At 37.9% G+C, this 22464-nt stretch overlaps 2 protein-coding genes across 2 annotated transcripts; one reads left to right on the top strand and one right to left on the bottom strand.

Moving 5' to 3' along the window:
* The first annotated feature begins 812 nt into the window (after positions 1 to 812).
* aip (aryl hydrocarbon receptor interacting protein) lies at positions 813 to 4794 on the top strand. The gene is made up of 7 exons (XM_004065754.3): positions 813 to 950; positions 1557 to 1739; positions 1840 to 2028; positions 2177 to 2353; positions 2559 to 2700; positions 3895 to 4124; positions 4212 to 4794. Exons 1-7 carry the CDS (start codon positions 852 to 854, stop codon positions 4215 to 4217), a joined length of 1026 nt encoding a protein of 341 aa, XP_004065802.1. The 5' UTR covers positions 813 to 851; the 3' UTR covers positions 4218 to 4794.
* A 129-nt stretch (positions 4795 to 4923) lies between these two features.
* Positions 4924 to 9224, bottom strand: cdk2ap2 (cyclin dependent kinase 2 associated protein 2). Its single transcript, XM_004065752.4, has 5 exons — positions 9125 to 9224; positions 7665 to 7820; positions 7501 to 7592; positions 5688 to 5808; positions 4924 to 5485 (listed from the first exon to the last, which is right to left on the bottom strand). The coding sequence occupies exons 2-5, from the start codon at positions 7717 to 7719 to the stop codon at positions 5418 to 5420; spliced, it is 336 nt and encodes a 111-aa protein (XP_004065800.1). The 5' UTR covers positions 7720 to 7820; positions 9125 to 9224; the 3' UTR covers positions 4924 to 5417.
* Between the last annotated feature and the right edge of the window lie 13240 nt (positions 9225 to 22464).

The raw sequence follows: 22464 nt of genomic DNA, 5'->3' as shown, positions 1-22464 counted from the left end.
CAGCACTTTTAATTTAGACTTTTTTTTTTAGCAAAGTATCTGATACAATTACATAAATAAACACATTTGGAAGGGACTATAAATGTAATAAGATGTCACAAAACTAACTCTAGGACTGAATAGTCAAAAGTCAACCTTAAATACATTCAGCCAAGGTCAAAATGAATTGCTCCCTTTAGGAAACTAGACTTTAGTGTCTTTGCCATTTGGGAGCAGCAGATAGTTGGCATCCATCAAACCCTCCTTTCTGAATCTTCCTTTACAGCAACCACATTCATTCCCTCATTAATACATCTATGAACCTCCTCTTTCAGTCTTCCTTAAGTCCCGTGAACATCCCGCTTTCTTTTACCAAAACATCTCCTCCGTACACACTCCTGAACTTGTTCATTCCACCACAAAGTCCCTTTATCTCCTTTCTTCATTGCAGATGACACACCAACTTTACTCCCAGTTTACCAGTATTTTAAGTTTAATTATTTTAAGTTTAATTCCTTTTCTTTTGTCATTTGTTGTGCTAGTGGTGCTTGTTCTATGTGGAGCATAAACAAAAGAGATTTTCAGATTTTTCTTTTTTTACCTACTTAATTTAAGTCAGTATTTGAATGTGAGTTACATGTTTCGTTTTTTTTTAGTGGTCATCATAAACATTTCTACACTGTAGGATTTTGTGTGTTTTCAAATGTATTTGCATGTCAACTCCAAACGTGCATTTTACATTGTGGTTCATGGTTTTATAAACAAGGTATTAAAATACTACCATGTAATGACATCAATGGCCTGAGGGGGCGCTACATTACAGGAGACGGATGACTTCGGCTAAAATCGTCATTTGTCGTGAACGTTCAAGGATGGAGGAAGAGGCACGCAAGCTTCACGAAGAAGGGATAAGAAAGAGGCTGATAAGTCCCGGTAAAGGAGAACTTTCGAGCTTTCCTAATGGAACCAAGGTAAAAATAACAGTTCCTTAACATTAAACCGTTTACGTACAGCGTTCTGACGAGGTTACACAAGAGTACGAGAGCTGTTAGCAACAAAAATGCTATCGGCGCTGGTACTGTTTGGTCAATCAATGTTTGGCATGTTGTCAATAACCTTAATCTGCTATCTTAAAGCAAACGTTAGAAAAACGTTAATGTTTTAAAGTCGCTATAATAATTTAAGCCGGGGTTTGTTTGCTACTCGCGTCCGGCAAATGTCTCTTTTTTTCTTTATCGTTTCCCATCAGATGGAAAGATTGTGGGCGGGACTTGATGGGATGTGTTTGTACATCCTGATTGGACGGTTTGTGATGTCGATCAAATGTTCTATGCCGCAATTGGTCAGAAAGAATGACACTCAAAATGCTCTTAGGCCCATCACAGACTGTAAACATCTGCTGTTTTCGCTGATTGAAATCCTTTCATTTTAAAAAATAAATCAAATTAAAAAACAAAAAGTATAAATTGTATTTTACTCATATGTAATTGTTTTCATTTAAAGTAAAAAATAAAAAAAAAGTGCAGCTATTTAAACAGTAATAGTAATTATTTGAGCTTTTACGTTGCTTTTTTCAGGTGATTTTTCATTACCGTACCTGCAAGTGTGATGGCACTGTGTTAGATGACTCCAGGACGATGGCGGGCCAGAGCAAACCCATGGAGCTCATCCTGGGCAAGAAGTTCAAACTGGCGGTGTGGGAGCGAATAGTCATCACCATGAGACCAGGCGAAATCGCTGAATTTACATGTGACACTAAGGTTGGAGTGATACTACATTCTAGATCTGCGGAGAATTTGATCCAACTCTTATTCTAATATATATATATATATATATAAACACTTTTGCCTCAAATTCTAGCATACGATGCTATATCCGCTAGTATCCCAGTCGCTGAGAAACATAAGTGCAGGTAAGGACCCTCTGGAGGGGCAGAGGCACTGCTGTGGCATCGCTCAGATACATTCCCATCATTCTTTGGGGCACAAAGATCTGGATGAGCTACAGGCTAGTCCACAGCCGCTTATCTTTACTATTGAGCTGCTGGAGGTGAGTGGCCTAGACGTTTCCGCTCTTTTCTTTTTCAGCATCATTACCTATTGTGTGTTGCAAACTATCTTTATTGGGCAAGTTTCATGTATTGTAGGTGAGTTGTGGTTGTGGAGCTAGTGGACTCTACTCTCTTTGTTTTCTTTAGGTCCTATGTCCAGGATCATACCAGCTGGATATCTGGGCTATGAATGATAAGGAGAAGCTGGAACTTGTGCCACAGATTCACGAGGAGGGCAACTTACTTTATAAGCAAGGAAAAATCAAGGAAGCCACAGAAAAGTACTACAATGGAATCGCCTGCCTTAAAAATTTACAGATGAAGGTCTGATGATAGTCTGTATTTTGTACTTCCTTCAATTACAGCTTTAAATGTTGTGTTTTTAGTTATGGTACCCCATGAGTCAAAAGTTTGGACACACATGAGTAAATTTGACTAACAGTGTACATCAGAAATGGAATATCCTGTAAATGTGCTTTTATTTTTTAGGATAATATTTGGAACTGATGGCTTTTGTGTCTTTCCTCAGGAACATCCTGGAGATGAAGCTTGGGTGAAGCTGGACCAAATGATCACTCCACTGCTTCTCAATTACTGCCAGTGCCTGCTCCTACAGAACCAGTATTATGAAGTCATTGAACATTGCTCCTCCTTGGTCTTCAAATATGAGGGTGAGTCCTTGAACAGACATCCCTCATGAACATCACAAAGCCTTATGGGAATAGGGGTGTGCCAAAATATCGATATGGTGATATATTCTGGATTCTTGATGCGTCTTCATCAAATATCGACCTTTTATTTACGTTTGAAGACCCTCTAAAACCTTATATTAATCATCCTTTGGTAAGACGATTCTTCGGAGGGTCGATAAGGGGCACTCGTTGCAAGATTGGCTGTCGCGGGCGGACGAAGAAGAATAAACAAACAAACAAAGATGGCGGAGGGGAAAAACAAGGAAAATAGCCTTGCAATATACTCTTCAGTCGAAAACCAAAATTTAACCCTTGTGCTATCCTAGGCACTTTAACATTGGGAGTTGGGTCATCTAGACCCACTAGACAGTGCTCTGAACCTTTATTTTCAATGATTTGTGATCTTCACTGGTGTCCATGGATTACATGAAATCTTTCCACCTTTATCCACCTTAGTCATGGTAGGGAGAACACGTCAATGTAAGGGTGGGGTCATCTAAGATAGCACAAGGGTTACAAAAATAACAACATATTTCTTAGTTCAAGGTAAGGAATCAATTCTCCCCAGTTATTATAAATATATCTCCATGTATTACCGAATATTGTACGTTTACATTGGTACATTTGATAAAAAATTCATAAGAATTCCAAAATACATAATGTTATTTGCTTTTGTCACTTGAACAATAGATATGAAGTATGGAAAAATTGGTGGAAAAAAGATTTTTTTTCAAACTTGTCAGTTTGAGTTTTGGTCTTTAACATTTAGACAGCGTCTATATAAGTGGGTTATTACCGTATTTAACTGTTATTGTCATTCCGTGTATATATGGTATGTATACAAAAAACAAGAGTATAGCTGAGTGTAAAGTTGATGCACTTCTGCACAAATTCATGAGGCCTCAGTAATTTATTGGAAGAATGTTTGAAATAATTGGGGTTTACTGCTGATGACATTCCAAAGAAAGTGTGTTGTATAGTTTATAAAATAACCTTTTCTCTTTTGCTTTTCATTGCTTTAGCTTCCTAAAAGAAGAATACAACAATCTGACTTCTCGGGCAGTTTAATCCTTTAAAAAAAAAGGGAAACTTGACATGAAATCAGTCAGTAAAACGTTCTTACTTCATGCTCTGTTATCTATATTTTTTAAGCTTTTTAATTGTTTCTTCCAGACAATGTAAAGGCTTACTACAAGCGGGCCAAAGCTCACGCTGCAGTGTGGAACGAGGCCGAGGCTCGATCGGACTTCGAAAAGGTGCTGAAGCTGGACCCTTCTCTGGGACCGTCTGTGGCCAAGGAGCTGAGGGTGCTGGAGGAACGACTCCGCTCCAAGCAGGAGGAGGAGAAGGGCCGCTACAAGGGCCTGTTTGATTTCAACACTCAACCAGCCACTGCCACCACAGTCGGTCTACTTTGAACTTCACATGTTTATATTGTGTTTGAAATTCAAACATGAATCGTAATTTCTTGACCATCCGTCTCCCCACAGGGCTAAGTGTTTGTAACAATCTGGACGAGGTTGCCAATGAATTTCAAGATGGAGGAAAAGTGACGGGACACGCCAGATGTTTTGCTTTTTTATAGTCGTCCCATTACCTCTAGGCACAACGTTTGTGCTCATCTGAGTGTCAATCGTAGTTTTCCACCAAAAAAAAATAGCCCAACATGAAAGGTTTGACTGAAACGAGTTGAACAAATACCATACCTACAGCACTGGTAACTAGAAGATTAGGCATAATCTCTTGAAATTATGCACTTCTAATGTAGTTATAATGGAAGTGGAATATAATTTTACAGTCTCCCTTCTTAAGTCATGTTTTCTTATGTACTCACTTGCACACATTTACCCTGATCACTGACAATCGTTAAATTGAACAAGCTTGTGTTTTATTATATTCCCTACAGCTAAGTACTTAATGGTTGTATAAATATAATTATTTTTTTGTTTTTGTCAAGATGTATTCAGCAGAAAGCCCGGCACTTTTTAAACTGCATGTGGGTTGTTAGCTTATCAGAAGTAAAATCCTACTGTGGCTATAAATGTTACAAAAAATACATTTGTTAATCTCAAACCTTCTGGTGTCCTCGTTTACTATAATCACATATATTCTAACAGAAATAAACATTAACTCAATGCATTTTAATACTTTTTTTCCCATTAAAATACAAAAAGGTATAAAAAAAAAGAATGAACGCACTCATTCTTTTCATGTTATTTATTTAAGATATACATACCCAAATGCAAAATTCTAATTTAAAAAATTTCCGTAGTAACAAATTGACTTGAGATGTAAAGAAATGGTATGTGCCTACTTCACAAAATGTGACAAAGCCAGGTTAAATTGAAATGACAGCATTTAAAAATGTTAATCTCCCCACCCAAAAAAAAACCCCCATCTGTGTAGAAATTCAGCTGCTATTATAAAACAACAATTGTATGTTTTAAATTAAGTGTACTCGAGTTCAAAACTCTTAAAATAGAATCTTTTTTTGCATCGACTTTGCATGTTACAGTAATGTAACTATGAAATCAAAGCAGTTAAATTGAAACCCAAAATAGACAATTACCTATAAAATAAAATAAAAACAAAGCAAAGGTGGGAGGAAGAAGACTGGTGGCAAAATATCCAAAGAGGTCATGATGAGGGCAGGACTCTAAGGGTGAGGGCTGGGATGAAGGGAGCTTTCATAGAGGTTATGTGCGGGCGCTTCTCTCAGTTTCTGCAAGACATTCCCTGACGAGTGCACGAGCGTGGATGATACCTGCAAGAGAGGAGTCGGGATTTTAATTCACAAATTTGAAATGATAGGAAGCACATATTTACAAAAAACACCCCTACAAATCTGAAAAGAGAATATGTCTGTTATAGTAGAACATCAAGAGAGAGGAAAAAAAAAACAACTAATCAGAAATGATAACTGGTACCTGCATGGAGCAGAATAATGTTGGTCACAAAGAAAGTACCTCTCTTTAGCCTTTCCATTGCACTCTTGCTCCCAGCATATGTCGGCCTGATCTCGCGGCTCATCTCCTCGATGACGGACAGGAGCTCGCTGTAGGTGGACCCCTGGGACACTTTGACAGGCTGAGGATTTTCAGAAATGGGAAGTTTTAAAGAATAATAAAATGCACATGATGTACACTAACAGAATAATTCATATAGTAATGTTGAAAGGGTGACTTTCTGCTGACATAATATCCACGACGACATGCAATGAAGTGATTCTAACTTTCTTGTAGGTTTGAAACCGTTATACAACCTAAATGATGTCGGTTCAGATAAGGAGGATACATTTATTAACCAGGGAGACACATTCCCTTGACCAAAGTAAAACAAAAATAACTTGTTGCAAAAGGAAGTAAACCTCTACATACAGAAACAGAGATGTGTTAAACTAGAAGCACTTGGGATCAAATAAAGGATGTATTCAAACTGGAAAAGTCAGTTGGTCCAGACTGCCTGTTTAATTTGATCCAGATCGAGTCCTAAACCTTGCGTTTGCCCTTCAACCAGACATTTCTGTTTCATACCAAAGCTTGTCAACAAAAGCGCACAACTGAGGATCTCTTCAGGAATTATGAGGGCGGGGCAAAGCAACAAGAGGCAGAAATTATGGAAGTCCTAAGCTTTGCAAACATTGTCAGGATAGCTCACATATTTAAACATTATACTTTGCTGACCAATTTTGAATGTCTATATCAACGTCAGGTACTTTTACCCTTTCTTGCTGCTTTGGTCTGGCTGAAGCACGCTGCAGGGCATTTACTGATGAGACGGCAGCTAAGAAGGTACGCTGAATTAATAAACAAACTCTGGTTCCCTTTAAGCAAACCAAGTGTGTGCACAACACCACAAGATGCTTCATTTAATAACAATTCTGAGAATACACTTCTCACTTTTTTTTTTAATCGCATCAATAATCACAAAGTCAACGGTCCTTTTAAATAGTCTTCTTGAATCAGAATTATTAAAAACAACTTTTGATTTCCCTTTTTCAAAAAAAAAAAAAAAAAGAAAGTGTTTTAACGGTGCACATTTTCAAAAGTTCTTTGCTAGCCTTTTACAATCACATTTAAAATGATTCTTTAAACTATCAGTGCAACTGTTTACCAAAGAAGAGCCTAAATTAGGACAAAGCTTTTACATTTATAAAATCATATGAATGAAATGAAGTACCGGTAATAATTTACTTATAAAATAAAAAAATTCTTTTAAATCCTTAAATGAATGAATTAATATCATACAGCGTTGCCTGATCAAATCACCTTGTATTTACAAAACAAAAACTCTATTTGTTCACATTATATTTAGAAGACAGTAAGCACTTCAAGAAAGGAACGCAATTCTTCACAACAACAAAATTTCCTTGCAATACAGTTACTCAGTTTGAGCTCCTGGATGCTGCAGGAAGATAACCAGGAACATTTAGATATGCAGTGCTGTCATCAAATCAACAACACATCCAACATTGCAAGTCCCTATTTCTTTTAACCCTTGTGCTATCCTAGACAATTTGACATTGGGAGTTGGGTCATCTAGACCCACTAGACAGTGCGCTGAACCATTTTTCTTCAATGATTTGTGATCTTCACTGGTGTCCATGGATTACATGAAATCTTTCCACCTTTATCCACCTTTGTCATGGTAGGGATGACATGTCAATGGTCATTTTGAACCCATAGGATAGCACAGGGGTTAAAAGTATTCTTTTGATTGCATATGAAACATAATTAAAATGAAAAATTGTTTATGAGTTTGAAAGCGCAAGACACTAACCTGAACAAAGCCCATAGATGGGGGACCAAAGTCACTGAAGACTGGCCTGAAGTTGGATGACGAGGGTAGAGACGGCGAGGGGACCGAAGAGCCTGAAGAAAAAAAACAACTTAGTGGAAACCAACAGGTTGATCATCATAGGTTCAACCCGGACCACAGGTTACCTGGTGGAGTGTGATTGGACCCAGACGGCGCAGGAGCAATAGGTTTGTAACTCATGGCGATTTCAACAGGCAGCTCCACATACAACGCGCTGCTTTCCTCAATCCCGTCAACCCGATGCTTATACAGCTTCACTGGTGATGGTGAGCTCCTGAGAGCTAAACAAAGCGGAAAAGCACACACTGTAACAACAATGGGATTTTATTTTCTGTTCATTCCAAAATTTTTGAAGACATTTTTCACATTTAGAAAGTGATCTACTCGTACAGAATGTTGTAATAAAGTATAATAGATGACATGAGCTGAAGCGTTAATGGAAACATGACTACCGGTAAATCAATTCCATGTCATGTTAACACAAACAGAAGACTAGAAGCAGATGGGCTACACCAGCAGACAACCAAACAAAAAGTCACCAATACTACAAACATGCATATAAACTGCATCTGAACAACAGAGATGTTTCCAAGTATAGTGCTTTATTAACAGTCCACTAACAACAGTCGAGTCTAAATAGCATAGTAGTGAGTATTTTATGCTTCTTTAAAGCACTGCATGAAAGTAGTTTAAGACTAAATACTGACACCCCCCCCCCCCCCTCCTCACAACCAGTCTAGCTCTGGGAAACCACGTGATGAAAAAAGTGAAACTGCAAATCTATTTTAACAGGAAGCAAAGCACCAACTTTTCATTTGTTCCAACAATTTTTTTAATCAAAATCAATATTCTACAAACTGGCAACCGGATTATTGATAGAACGAGTTAATATGTCAGACCTACAGCGTTAGTTGTTTTCTATAAAATCGTGTGGTTTTCTTAGTTTTACAACTATTGTGGCATGGATAACAGTAACACAGCAATATAATTCATCAAACATTAATTGAGGATCGAATAACATTTCCTTTTCATTTTAAATTAAGCTTTCACTTAAATTGAGTCGGTCGGAAAAATAAATATTCCACATAAAAAATTAGACTAATTCGTTTAAAAAAAATAAACTTTAAATATGTTTTAAAAGTAGTTCCTAATCATTACCACACTAACGCATAGTCATAATTCATTTGAAATCACGATTATTTTATTCCACGCGTTACAATTTAATTCATAAACTATCTTTAAAGCCCCAAGTCAAAATGTACCAGGATGTATCAAAAAAGAACGTTTTCTAAGTAAAGGAAGTACAGAATGTACGAACGGAGCAGGAGGTGACTGAGGTAACAAAAAGCCAACGTTAGCTTAGACGAAGGTGCCCAGCTAACTACTACTAGATAACGTTAGCCGGATTAGCTAGCTATTGCCGGTTAGCAAAATAACCTGGGTACAATCTTTAAAAAATAAATAAGTTAACAGTTAAGCTGTTAATGTATACTTCCTGAACCACAAATAAAGAAAACACAGAAGCCACTAAAGACGTACAGAGGGGATAAAAGTAGCCCCAAAACTGTTATTGTTGTTAATTTACCTTTTTACTGAGAGCAGCAATCTTAGGTATGACGTGAACCTTAGCTCCGCCTCTGTGTGTGAGCATGCGCATTATTAAACCCCCGCTAGACTATTTTACTATTTTTTCCTCAACCATCACAGCTTTGTGATTGGTTAATCTTCCCAAATAATTTTATGTGTTAAACAGTGTAATAGTTTATTATTATTATTATTATTATTATTATTATTATTATTATTATTATTATTATTATTATTATTATTAGTAGTAGTAGTAGTAGTAGTAGTAGTAGTAGTAGTAGTAGTAGTAGTAGTAGTAGTAGTAGTAGTAGTATTTTATAAATGTGATATTATTATGCCAAAATAAAATGGTAAATTTCGTGCTTGTTTTAAAAAATTCTTAGGATCAAACCAAATATAAAAGAACTAATGTGTTTTTATCATTTCAAAACAGGTTTAATGCAAGGATGCAATCAGGATTATTCCAACTGAGATTTTTCATCGATTTCCAAGAATTCAAGGAAAATTTGCTTTTTAAAGCTTTCTTTTTGTTTTCAAATTCAAATTCAAATTAATTTTATTTTGTTTTGCAAAAAAAAAAAAAAAAAAAAAAAAAAAAAAACTATTACCGGTAAAGTTATGTTTCTCCACTTATGGATTTAAAAAGCCTTTTGGAAGTATAAAAATGTGTTGCTGATTCATTATGTTGTTGAATGGCCTACAGTTGATATCAGATTACTTACTTGAATGCTGATTTCCAAACAGAAGGTTGTGCTTTAAGCTCTTACAGAAAGATCAGAATTGATTATTTTTTTAAAGAAGAGGAATATTTTTAAGCAATGGATAATTTACAAGAAATGCCTTCACTGCACTGTGGCATACATAATGTCAGAGTCATGCTGTTAATCATTTTTTTAATTACTGCTGTCAGCTGCTCTGTTGGGAAAAAAATGGTTAATCCCTTTAAGAAAAAAAACAATCTTATTTTTCCAGTCACATTATATATTTCTCTGTTTTAAGGCCTTCCATGTGTCAAAGTAAAAGATATAATCTACTGATTTGTTTTCCAAAGATCATCTATGCGAAAAATGACAGCAGCAAAAGATTCTGTTGGTTGTCGGCCCAATTGTTGAATTGTTTCCTATACTACGCTGGTTTCTATGTTATCATTTTTTGTTTTTGCGAGTGATCTGATTAACAAATATCTCCCTGTCTTTTGTTGAAAACCAATCTATTATACTACTTTTACTGTTCATTTGATGTTGCTACATTGCGTCAGTAGATGGTGCTGTGGTGTTTTTGTGAATCCATCAGTGTATTTGCAGTCAATTTGGTCTCCTTTGGTTCAGTGAAAATAACCATAACATAACCATAGACATATCTCTTTAGGCATTTAATCCACAATATTTTTTATGTGACATCTATTATTTTCTCTATTAGCTGGTAAAGGATTTGCTGCAGAATTAAAAAATAGGGCTTTTGTTTCTTAACATTACACATTCTCAGACATCATCTGCTGGGGATAATCAATACAATGTTATTAACCATTCTTGCCTTAAATTAAGGAGTTAAAAATCAATGTGAAAGGGTTCATTAAATAATTGAAAACATGATTAAACTCCGATGACAATTTTTGTATTAACCAGGGTAAGAAAAAATAACGCCAAATGTCATAAATCTAAATTTCTGAACTGTTTGTAACTATGTCTGTCTAAAACTTATTAGAAATAAAACATGAGCCTCAACCTGCATGTATTCTCCCACTCTGTTGCATAATCTTACAAGTTGTTAAAGAAAAGCTCCATAAAGACTAGAAGCAGTTGTTGTTGGTAAATCACGATAATATGTAAAAAAAGAAAAAACAACCAAACTGCTCTAGTAAGAAATGGAATTCTCATTTTTTCACATTTTTTTCACATTTTTATTGAAATCTTTTTACAGTTCCTGTTTCCTTAATTGCCTGCAAAGTGCTGTGCAAGTTTGTATTTTTTTCTTCAAATCTAGAGCTGGTGGGTGCTGAGCACAAAGACCGTGTACTGAGTATGAGCAAAGATCACTGCCATGGCTACAATTTTTATGTTTCTCAAGGCAAAAAAGCCACACGGAAACTGCATGGCACAAAAAATAACAGAAGTGACTATCAACCCTGTTCATAACAGTAATGAGCAAGCTGTTGGTAGTAATGGAAGTCTTGTTGCATCATTTTTTTAATTTACTACTCTTTTTTTAGTTAAACGCACTTCATTCTTTTTATATGCATATTTTATATTGTTTGTTAACAAAAAACAAACACATGATAAATTGAGGACACACTTGCCATTCCACTTCTCTAAACAGCTTTTCAGCAGAACTCTGGTGGTCACAATTATAATGTTTCCAAGAATAATCATGACCAGAAATCGGAGCACAAGCTATGTGCGGCATTGAAAGGCTGACGCTCAAAACTAGAAGGTGAAAAAATATAAGTGTTTCTTCACCGAAATGTGTCAGAAATTTGACAGAAGACCTCTTGTCATGGAAAAATGATTCACTTCTGAACTGTCTCGATGATGACATTGGCAGGAAATCTCTCAAAGTGTGAACCGAAGAAGAAAGTGTTTTTCTAAAAAGACAAATCAGTTTGCTACACCATTGCTCTTCTGCAGTGTAAAAACTCATGATTCAAGCAAAGAAATGAAAACATTCAAATCAATTGTCTCACAAAGCTCTTCTCTGTAGGGAAATCCCTATAGTTCTTAGTTTTTATGCAGAATGAAGCAGAAGTGTGTCAAAGTTCTTCAAAAACTAATAAAAATAACAGTTTTAAGTAAATTGTGATTCAACTGCTTTAAGCAAAAATGCAGCAAGTAGCTGATACAAGTAAGTGGCCTGGAGGTCTGGAGTTTGTACCTTATATAGAATCAAATTTACTTTAGAGTTCCATTCCAATGAAAATTGTGTTTTTGGTGTTTTTAACATGTTCTTGTGGCATTTTGCTGATGACGGAGGATATATAATATAGATTAAATATATAACAATATATATAAAAACAACAATAAAGCTCAAATTTGCATTTCTGAGAATTTCTATAGTAGAGGGAAATTTCGGATGAGCTCCTGCCGCTTTGCTGAAACTATGTCCTAGAAAATGACACAATTTTTTAAAATGTTGGCTAAAAATGATATAAGCATAATTAAAAGACCACCGGGAGTGCTTTTAAAGTAAATCAAAAGATGTTCAGACATAGCAATTTTTAAAAATTGGGTTATTTCTGGTCCAAGTTATTTCTGTGTGGTAGTTTCATCTCTTTGCTTTTTTCTTTCATCCATGCTAATCCTCCTTGGTCACCTGTCACATCTGACACTTTCCTTACGTGCTTGTCCACACCTTTTTACCACACTCTCTATCATGTTGACCTCAAGTAGAAGAAACCCTCCAGGTGTGCAGTGTACTAATTTTGGTCAAAGCCTGAAATAAATTTTAGCACTATGCCTTCTCCTGCAGTGCCCAGAGTTTGAGTACTTTATTTTGTTGGTGTCCTTTGCTTCTAACTTTTATTCAAATTGAACTCAAAAATTACAGATCAACATTGTGTTTTACTCTACAGTTTTCTCAAAGATAGACATAGAGAATGCTCATTTCACATGTCCTGTGTTTTGGTGACTCAGAAGGAGTAAGGAACCACTAACTGACATTTTTATAGAAGTTCTTGATTAGAAGGAATACTGATTAGAAATAGCATTTCTGTCTACGGTTGATTGATGAGGAAAGAGGGAAAAATTAGACGCATGTTTCTTGTCTGAAATAGTACAGCCCAGTAGTTTACTACCAACCATGTAGAGTGAGTAATACTCTCCTCTCCTTGCTACAGTCGGACAAGTTTACATAGAATAAAACTATACATTTACGTTGATCTCATCATAGTTAATGTGTGAGTAGTTCTATTTACGAATTGTCTTCAGGAAACAGAACGCTTTTCCTCATTTTTATATTTCTAAAAATGAGGATATTTTATTGATTAAATGATTGGTTGGTTTGTTGGTTGGTAGATTGATTGATTGATTCATTCATTGATTGGTTGATTCATTGATTGATTATCTTCAGAAAACATTCGTTCATGATTTCAGTAAACAGTAACGTTGAGAGATATGTAATAATCATTGATTATTCTTAGAATACATTATCACAATAAACCTGGAATTATTGCTACACATTGCAGATCAAGGAAAGAAAATCAATAGCTTATTGATTGTTATTAAAACATTTCAGTAATCATTATTGCACATTACACAATGCAAAACTCATTGGTTGTAATTAATAGATTTCACCACAATCAAGTTCATACATATATTTTAAATTATTCAAACAACAGTTGATCATTAAGTCCTCTTATCTTTTATTGTGAAATCAGAGTTTCTTTATAGATTTTCTTGAATGTTTGGATATTTGAACAGTTTGAGCTTATTACTTAACCCGTTCCAAAGTTTACTGTCACACACAGAAACTTTTCTTTGTTGTTCTTATCAATTTGATCCTGAAGTTCCTACATCCTTTCAGTTTGTAGCCTCCTTCATTTTCTAAGAACTGTTTTTGGATATTGAATGGTAACGATTTCCCACTGACTCTGTAAAGAAGCTGTATTTGGTTGACAAACATTTGAAAGATCCAACTAACACATCTTTATTGGAAACCCAAATAGTACAGAATGTTCTGCATGTGATTCTCAATGTTTTAAAAAACAAAACAGAACTCATTTAAACCAAAATAAGAAAAGTAAATTTCCATTACAGCTCCTCTGAATCTTCACCATTGAAGAAAAGTAAAAATATAAAAAACGCAGAATTACTGACAGATGCAGTCCAGTCTCTTTCCTTGATAAGCTGCAGTGTAAAAGATGAAGGTGCATTGATAGAACCTCATTGTCATGTTTTTTCTGGAGCTTCAGTGAGTTGCAGTTGTCCAGGCTAATGAAATAAAGTTCAAAGGCAAAGTCAGCCAGAGATTTGTTTTTTGAAAACCCACAGCTTACTTCACACTGTAGTGCTGTGTACTACTTTTAAGACAGCCTCTGTCACAGTTCAGAGTAAAGGCTATTTCTTTCTACCATTGGTTCTGTCTGGCAAATCAAACTGTCTCTATTGTAATCTTCAATGTCTTTCTAATTTAAAAGTCACAGCATTGTTTCAAATATCAGAAAGGAAATCAAGTGAAAATGGACCACGTTATCATACAATTCTATTTACAGAAATTCCTTCAATGACTCTTTCTTTCCAAATCCGGGTGGTGCTGATAATACATTTTCTTGATCTTGGTGGAGGTTGTGCAGACTCTGATGTGTGAAGCATATGCTTTTTCAATCATGTACTTTGCAACTCCATTAACCTCACTTCCCAAAGCACTTAGCGCAAACAGTTCAAGCAAACTCATAGATTTTTGCAGTCTTTCCTCTCTACCATTAAGCTGGTTTGAGGCATATATTTTTCCTAGGCACAGGTACCTTTATAATTCAACTTAATTTTCAGTGGTTTATACTGTAATTCCTAAACCGTTCTTGATACAGTGGAGAACCCATTGACAGTAAACACTCCTATTTAAGTTCAAAAGCACAGTTTTCCAAATTAATTTATGAGAGATGCCCAGATAACAACCACCTGAGCTGCTCCACTGGAGCATCATGGGGGAGAGGAGAAATAATAGTGGGGTAAATACTTCTGAGAGTCTGTTCCACCCAGGTGTAACCTTGCCTGTCCAGGGACTTAAAGCTGTGAACTTCCAGCTGGAGATATCAAATATTGATTACAGGCAGCTTAACTCATGGTCATTATTTCTTCATTGCAATTAAACTCCACCTGTAGGGTTCACTCAGACCCCCTTTTTCCTACAGCTACTCACAGATTTCTCTTTTTTTGTTGACATTTGGTACAGTCTTTGCACACTTGACTGACCAAAACTCTAAAACAAAAATAATAAAGCAAATAAAAAGAAAGAGGATTTTTCTTTAACTGGGTTCACAAACACAGATACTCAAAATGAAAGAAAAATCTTTCAGATACACCACTACTGTCTGCTGTGTCGTCGTAATGACACAGTGGAGAAACAAGTGATGGGTAGACCATAGTTTGTGCTGTTTGTACAAGAAAATTAATAAACTGATATTACTGTAATTAACGTGTGCAAACAATTTGATAGTTGCAAAGTTTTAAAACTTTGATCTTAGTCAGTCAAGATATTTTTCCAGGTTTTGAGTTGTTTTAACTTGTCTTTGCTCTACACTTTTCCAAGAGTTTCTCAAATCAGCACAGTCAGGACTTTTTTTCTCATTAAGAGTTGGAATCCATATGGCGGGGAAGGAGGGTTGTAGTGGGTAGGGTTATGGGAGGTGGCTGTGGGTGCGTGGCGATCTCTGGGTTGCTCAGGTCGGGTGCTGGGGCTGGCTCGCGGAGACGGGGCGCCGGTCGGGTGGTGGGCGGCTCATGGGTTCTCGGGGCCCTGGCTTCGTCCTTGGCCCTGGTCTCGGTGTCCAGCACTCGGTGGCCCCCATGGCTGCCGCCTGGTACGGCTAAGCGCTCCTGTCCTGTGGCCTTGGGGCCGGGTTCGCTTATGCCTTTGGGCGTCGGGGGGACCCCTGTAGGGGGGGGCCTTCTCTGCGCCTGGCTGGGTGGGCGATCCCCTCCTCCCCCCCTCCCGGGCTGCCGGGGCCCGGATGCCGGGGGGGCTCCTGGCCTGGGGGTCTCTCCTCCCCTCTCCTGGTCTGGCTGGTCTGGCTGGGTAGGATCTGGTTCACCTTATGAACACACGGTTCACCTCGGCAGCGTGCATGTATCTCCACCCCCACGTGCACGTGCATACTGCCACACTGCTCCCCGTCTGCTTCATCCCTCCTCCTAACCCACAGTGTATTGATGGACAGATATTTTCCGCTCATCCTCGTGTCAGATTTTCACCTTTGATGTAATATTTGTCTTTCCAGCAGATCTGGTATAAGCTTAAAATAATAACTTATTCACATCAATACTTGTATCCCCCACTTTCTCACCTATCTTCCTTTTACCTCCCCCCCCCCCCTCACATTCTTCCCCTCTCCCTCCCCACACACACTAAATGTAACAAATAAATAAAAAATAATACAACAAAAAGGGGTTTATACAAATCCACACTCTGGTTTCTCCAAGCTATATAACCTCTTTTTGTGATAGTAAAACCTGTCCAACATAAAAGCCCTTCAGCTCTAATCTGTTTGCTCAGCTGTTGGACAGAACAGGTTAAAAAAAAAATAAGAGTTGGAATCCATAAAGAAAACTATTATTAAATTTGTTTTGCTCCATACTGTTGATAACAGAAAAACTTGATTTTAGACTCAAAAAACCTGAAATTGTTCTGTAATTTTTTGGTTCAATTTTGAGGATGTTATTTTAAAGTTCAATAAATGTTGACAAGTTAGTCCGGCATTCATTGCCATGTTATAAAAACAAAAATTTAGATTTATATTTCTAAAATGATTTCTAGTTTTAGATTCTATGGCATTTTATTGAAATGGGTCAACGTGGACTTAGATTGTGTTCTCATTTTGTTCACATTTTGTACTAAAATGAGACATTTCCACTCATTACACTAGTTTTTTTGTCACCATAGTGAAAATAAACTATACAATTGGATTCATAAAAACTTAAAAAATACAAAACTTAGAGCTAGAGAAAAGTGTATTATTTGGCTGAATAAAATTCAAATTTTAGTAATTCTAACAGTTAGCTTTTTTTAACTTGTTTTTTTCCTGTTTTGAATGCTTTAGTGAAACTCCTTGTTTCCTAAATTCTATCTTATTATAAGACTTCCTGTTAAGTAAAAAAAAAACTTGTTGCATGGACATGCACTTCTTAGTATTCTTCTCTTTTAGGCTGCTTCTTTTAGCAGTGTACAAGAATGGAAAAAAAGTTAATTTAACAGTTTGTCCTTTCCTTTGATTGTTTGATGTTGGGGTGTAACAAGAGTCTTAGTGGTTACTTGATGAACAGTAAATAAATCCAGTTACTTTGGCTTCTAAAAGAGTTTTATTTTGGAAGTAAAAGTGTTACCCCTTGTGAGAAACAAGCATTCACAAACAAACATACAAACTCCAATGGGAAAGTAAAAAGCAAATAATTTTGATACACCACGTTTGTCCACTTAGGACAGTACACACTCAGTTGTTCCTTTTAATAGAGGAGAAATAAAATCCTTTTGGCAAACGTACAATTTAACCACATCTTTTAAAATGTGACATTATGAAAAAAACGAAAAGTACCCACAATTTTTCTTCTTTTACACTGTTTTGATACAAAGTCAATACCAATAATAAATCAGTTTCAAAAAGAACAAAAGGGAACAACTCAGCGAGTAATTGTTTTTTATCGAACTTCCTTTAGGTTTCCAATTCAGTATTTTATTCATGTAACTTTTCACTGAATTATGATGCTCCACATGATGCTGTTATGCTTGAGATGACTGTATGGTGGCTGCACTTATGTTCAAGAGCTTCTTTTACCTACTCTTTTGCATCAAGGGTTCTTTGTTTCTTCAAAACTGCACAGTTTATGTATAAGAAATGGGCTCTGCTCCACAGTCAGTTGGTTGAAGCATTTTGATCAAAATGAGCACATCAAACGCCATTGTTAAAAAAATACCAATATTCTTTTGGGCAGCTAAAGAATTCCAGTGACATAAAGGTTGGGAACACTTTTAGGGTAATTATTCTGACATTACAAAAGAAAAAACACAAGTCTAACATTAAGTTATGACACGTTCTTCAGCATTAAATGAATGCTCCTGCTGTGTTTAAAATGTGGTCCTTTGTTGACATTTACTTGAAGGGCAGGGTATAATCAAGAAAAAGTGGAATTTCTTTCTTTATAAAAAGTAATATAAAAATTTTTGAGGGAGCTCCAAAACATTTCTTGATGCTGAGGCAAAAAAAGTTTTAGAAAGTTGCAAAATATATATATATATATATATATATATATATATATTAGGGCTGTCAAAAATAGCGCGTTAACGACATTAATTAGTTGTTTGCTGTTAATTACGTCAATTTTTTTAACGCATTTCACGCATGCGCAGTGTGACAAATTATTCAGGTCAGGAAAGTCAGGGAAGTGGTCGGGAGCTTTAGGCGAGATGGAGCAAGGTGAGCAAAGTGGGCCTATTGACGGATTCAAATACAAAAAGAATGATGATGGTACAGTTAACAAGTCCAAGGTTATCTGCAAGATTTGTAACAAGGAGTTTCAATTTCACCGGAGCTGTTCAAGCTTGAGGTACCATGTCAACGCCAAACATGCGTTTGCTGGGCCGTCAGGTTCAGCAAGTGGTTTGCGCCAGACCACGCTGAATGTTCGCAGGCCATTAACAAAATCAACCTCTGATCATTTGACCAACACAATAGCAAAATGGATTGCAAAGGATTGCAGACCCATTAGCATTGTAGAAGACTCTGGTTTCCTTGATGTTTTGCAAGTGGCATCTCAAGACTCATCCTATAAGCCTCCGTCAAGAGCCACAGTTATGAAGAAAATCCACGCGCTTTATGAAAGCGAAAAAGAAAAAAGGAAAGAGGTCTTGGCTCAAGTAAATTATATCGCCCTAACAGGAGACCATTGGACATCAGTGAATAACGACAATTACCTCGGAGTAACTGCACATTTCATCAGTGACACGTGGGAACTGAAGTCTTTTGCGCTGACTATATTAAAAACTGAGGAGCGTCATTTTGCGGAGGCTTGTAAAGAACAGTTCCTGTCTGTTGCACATAAGTGGGACATCGAGGGCAAGACGACAACGATTGGGACTGACAGTGCACGGAACATGGTTGCTGCAATTCGACTTACACGCTATGAACACATGAACTGTGTCGCTCACATGGTGCAGAGATGTGTCACAGTGAGTCTTGCTGACAGTGGCTTTGCAAATGCTTTGGCCAAGGCTCGCAAAGTTGTCGGTCATTTTATACGGTGGCCCAGAAGGGTCACAACACATTAACTTTATACACAACACATTAACTTTACACACAACACATTAACTTTATACACAACACACTAACTTTACACACAACACATTAACTTTACACACAACACATTAACTTAACACACAACACATTAACTTAACACACAACACATTAACTCACAACACAACAGAATAGCTCACAACACAACACATTAACTCACAACACAACACATTAACTCACAACACAACACATTAACTCACAACACAACACAATAACTCACAACACAACACATTAACTCACAACACAACACAATAACTCACAACACAACACATTAACTCACAACACAACACATTAACTCATGGCCCAGAAGGGTCACAACACAACACATTAACTTACCTCACAACACATTAACTCACAACGGAAGTAAAGCAGCAATTGAAGTGCTTTTATTCTGAAATTTTCTACTGGGCTGAGCAGCTAACTACCTAACAGAAAGTAATGTCACAGTGAGCTGTGGAGGAAGCATGTTATTGCTACAAGAGAAGCTAGCAGCAGTGTTGCCAGAAACTTTGTCTTTACTACGGTTCTCCTTCCTCTAAACACACACAATATGAACGCACACTCCTCCCTCCGCTCTGACACCCCCCTCTGTTGCTGTACGCGCGCTCCTCTCCTCTCCTAATATATATATATATATATATATATATTAGGGCTGTCAAATGATTAAAAATTTTAATCAAATTAATATATATATATATATATATATATATATATATATATATATATATATATATATATATATATATATATATATATATATATATATATCAACGCCCTTCTCACCCTTCTCATCCTTCTCACCCTTCCGCGGTGGTTTCTGACACAAGCTCGGGTCCTCTACCGGAGGCCTGGGAGCTTGAGGGTCCTGCGCAGTATCTTAGCAGTTCCTAGCACTGCGCTTTTCTGGACTGAGAGGTCTGAGGTCTTTCCAGGTATCTGTTGTAGCCACTCCTCCAGCTTGGGGGTTACTGCCCCGAGTGCTCCAAATACCACAGGCACCACTGTCACCTTCACTTTCCAGGCTTTCTCCAGTTCTTCTCTGAGTCCTGGGCCCGGGTGGTGAAAACCGCACAGGAGATTGTGGGAGGACCCCTCCCACAACTCAACTCAGTGTACGACAGCCGGGTCCAACGGAAGGCTGGTCGTATTGCGGCAGACCCCACCCACCCAGGACATAACCTGTTTGTACCTCTTCCCTCTGGGAAGAGATACAGGAGCATCAGAACTCACACAAACAGACTGAGGAACAGCTTCTTCCCAAGAGCAGTGAGGTCCATCCACCCCCCCCACACACACACACACACACATCAAACAACTGGGTCAACGAAACCGCCCCCTCCCCCCAGACTTTACATAACCCACTAACCCCTGTCAGCACACAGCTGACAATGCTCTGACTGTATTTTAAACTATGTATGCAATATTCATGCTGTATGTGCAATATCCATTCTAATGTGGAATACCCACTCATGTGCAATATTCACCCCACTCTACTGTACAGTATTTATGTATTTATGCCTTATATAGCTCCTTATTCCTATTTTATTTTATTCTACCTTTTTATATTGTTGGACGAGAGTTGCTGGAAAAAATTTCATTGTGCACTGCAGAATGATAATAAAAGATTCTGATTCTGATTCTGATTCTGGTATTTCTCCAGTTCCTCATGTTCCTTCTTCTTGATGTTCCCATCGCTTGGCACTGCCACATCCACCACAACGGCTTTCCTCTGTTTTTCTTGAAATGCATCTTGGATGTTTCATCCTGGAAAGTGGCTTCTACGCTCACTAGTCCTCCTAGTGAGCGTAGTGAGCGTAGCTTAGGCCTCCTTCCTTGCAACTAGCATAAAGTCTCAGGGTGCTGGATTTGGGATGGACCCTCCATGCATGGTGAGGAGCTTTTGTGTTTCAACATCCGTGGTCTGTATCTCTTCCTTTGGCCATCTTATTATTCCAGCAGGGTATCTGATACCTGGCAGTGCGTAGCTGTTTATTGCCCGGGTCTTATTTTTTGCCATTGAGCTGGCTTCTCAGGACTTGCCTTACTCGTTGGAGGTATTTAGCTGTTGCAGCTTTCCGTGTTGCCTGCTCCAGGTTGCCATTTGCCTGTGGAATTCCAAGGTACTTGTAACTGTCCTCATTGTCTTCTATTGTTCCTTCACCTTGGAATATCCCACATTTGTGCAAGTGGCTTCCCATTGGCTTCAAGGGTGGTTTTCCACAGCTTCATTGAGTTTCCTATGAAGGCTCTTAGAGTCCTGTTAATGTTATACAGCTCCAAGCATTCAGTGATCCACGTGTGTGGCATTGATTCATAGGCTTTCTTGTAATCAATCCAGGCTGTGCACAGGTTGGTGTGTTGTGACCTGCAGTCTTGAGCGACTGTTCTGTCAACCAGGACTTGGTGTTTGGCTTCTCTGAAGTCTCTACCAATGCCCTGCTGTGTATTGCTCATGTATTGATCCATGTGCCTATTTATCTTGGATGCAATGATGCCTGACACGAGTGTCCATGTTGTGGAGAGACGGGTTATTGGCCGGTAGTCGGATGGGACTGCACCCTTTGAGGGATCCTTCTGGATCAGGATCGTTCGCCCTTCTGTTAGCCATTCGGTGTGAGTCCCATCTCTTAGCAGCTGGTTCATTTGTGCTGCCAGGCAAACGGGGAGTGAGGTGAGTTTCTTTAGCCAGTAGGCACGTAGCATGTCAGGGCCCGGTGCTGTCCAGTTCTTCATACCTGAGACTCTTTCTTGGATGTCTGCCACTGTGATGGTTACTGGATTCTGTTCAGGGAGGTTGCTATGTTCTTTTCTCAGAGAGACCAGCCACTGGGCATTGCTGTTATGTGCTGTCTCTTTCTCCCATATACTTTTCCAGTACTGTTCAGTTTCTAGCCTTGGTGGGTCTGCTCGGCTGTTTGGACCCTGCCAATGAGCGTACACTTTCACAGGTTAAGTTGCGAACAGCCTGTTTTTCCAGCCTGTCTGGCTTCATTGTCTCTTGTGTACCCCTTTAGGCAGCTGTTCAAGGCTAGGAGCCTTTGTTTGGCAGTTTCCAGTGCTTCAGGTATGGGCATCTGGCTGTATCTCTTGGGTACTTGCTTTCTCATTGTACCTCTTTGAGCCTCTGTCAGCTTACTCACATCCTTCCGAGTTGCCTTGATTTTGGCCTCTAACCGTTGCTTCCATGGTGGGTATTGTTTTCTCCCATGGTTGCTCTTATAGCTAAGCATCTCAAGGATCACTGCTGCTGAAGTGTAAACCAGTTCATTGATTTCTGTGATTGTTGTGGTAGGAATTGCCCTCAATGCTTCATTTCCGTTTTCCAGAAGACTTTCAGGCGGTACATC

Source organism: Oryzias latipes, chromosome 1 (assembly GCF_002234675.1).
Source record: "Oryzias latipes chromosome 1, ASM223467v1".
Lineage (NCBI taxonomy): Eukaryota > Metazoa > Chordata > Actinopteri > Beloniformes > Adrianichthyidae > Oryzias > Oryzias latipes.
The sequence above is the reverse complement of the archived record's forward strand: the minus strand, read 5'-3'. Positions and strand labels throughout refer to the sequence as shown.

What these genes read in the sequence shown, in the direction of transcription:
- aip (XM_004065754.3), top strand. Translation starts at nt 852, where the DNA reads ATGGAGGAAGAGGCACGCAAGCTTCACGAAGAAGGGATAAGAAAGAGG. An exon ending in GCTTTCCTAATGGAACCAAG is followed by an intron (nt 951 to 1,556) that starts GTAAAAATAACA and finishes TGCTTTTTTCAG; the next exon opens with GTGATTTTTCATTACCGTAC. An exon ending in TTAAAAATTTACAGATGAAG is followed by an intron (nt 2,354 to 2,558) that starts GTCTGATGATAG and finishes GTCTTTCCTCAG; the next exon opens with GAACATCCTGGAGATGAAGC.
- cdk2ap2 (XM_004065752.4), bottom strand. Translation starts at nt 7,719, where the DNA reads ATGAGTTACAAACCTATTGCTCCTGCGCCGTCTGGGTCCAATCACACT. An exon ending in GTCCAATCACACTCCACCAG is followed by an intron (nt 7,593 to 7,664) that starts GTAACCTGTGGT and finishes TTTTTTCTTCAG; the next exon opens with GCTCTTCGGTCCCCTCGCCG. An exon ending in AATGGAAAGGCTAAAGAGAG is followed by an intron (nt 5,486 to 5,687) that starts GTACTTTCTTTG and finishes CCTCTCTTGCAG; the next exon opens with GTATCATCCACGCTCGTGCA.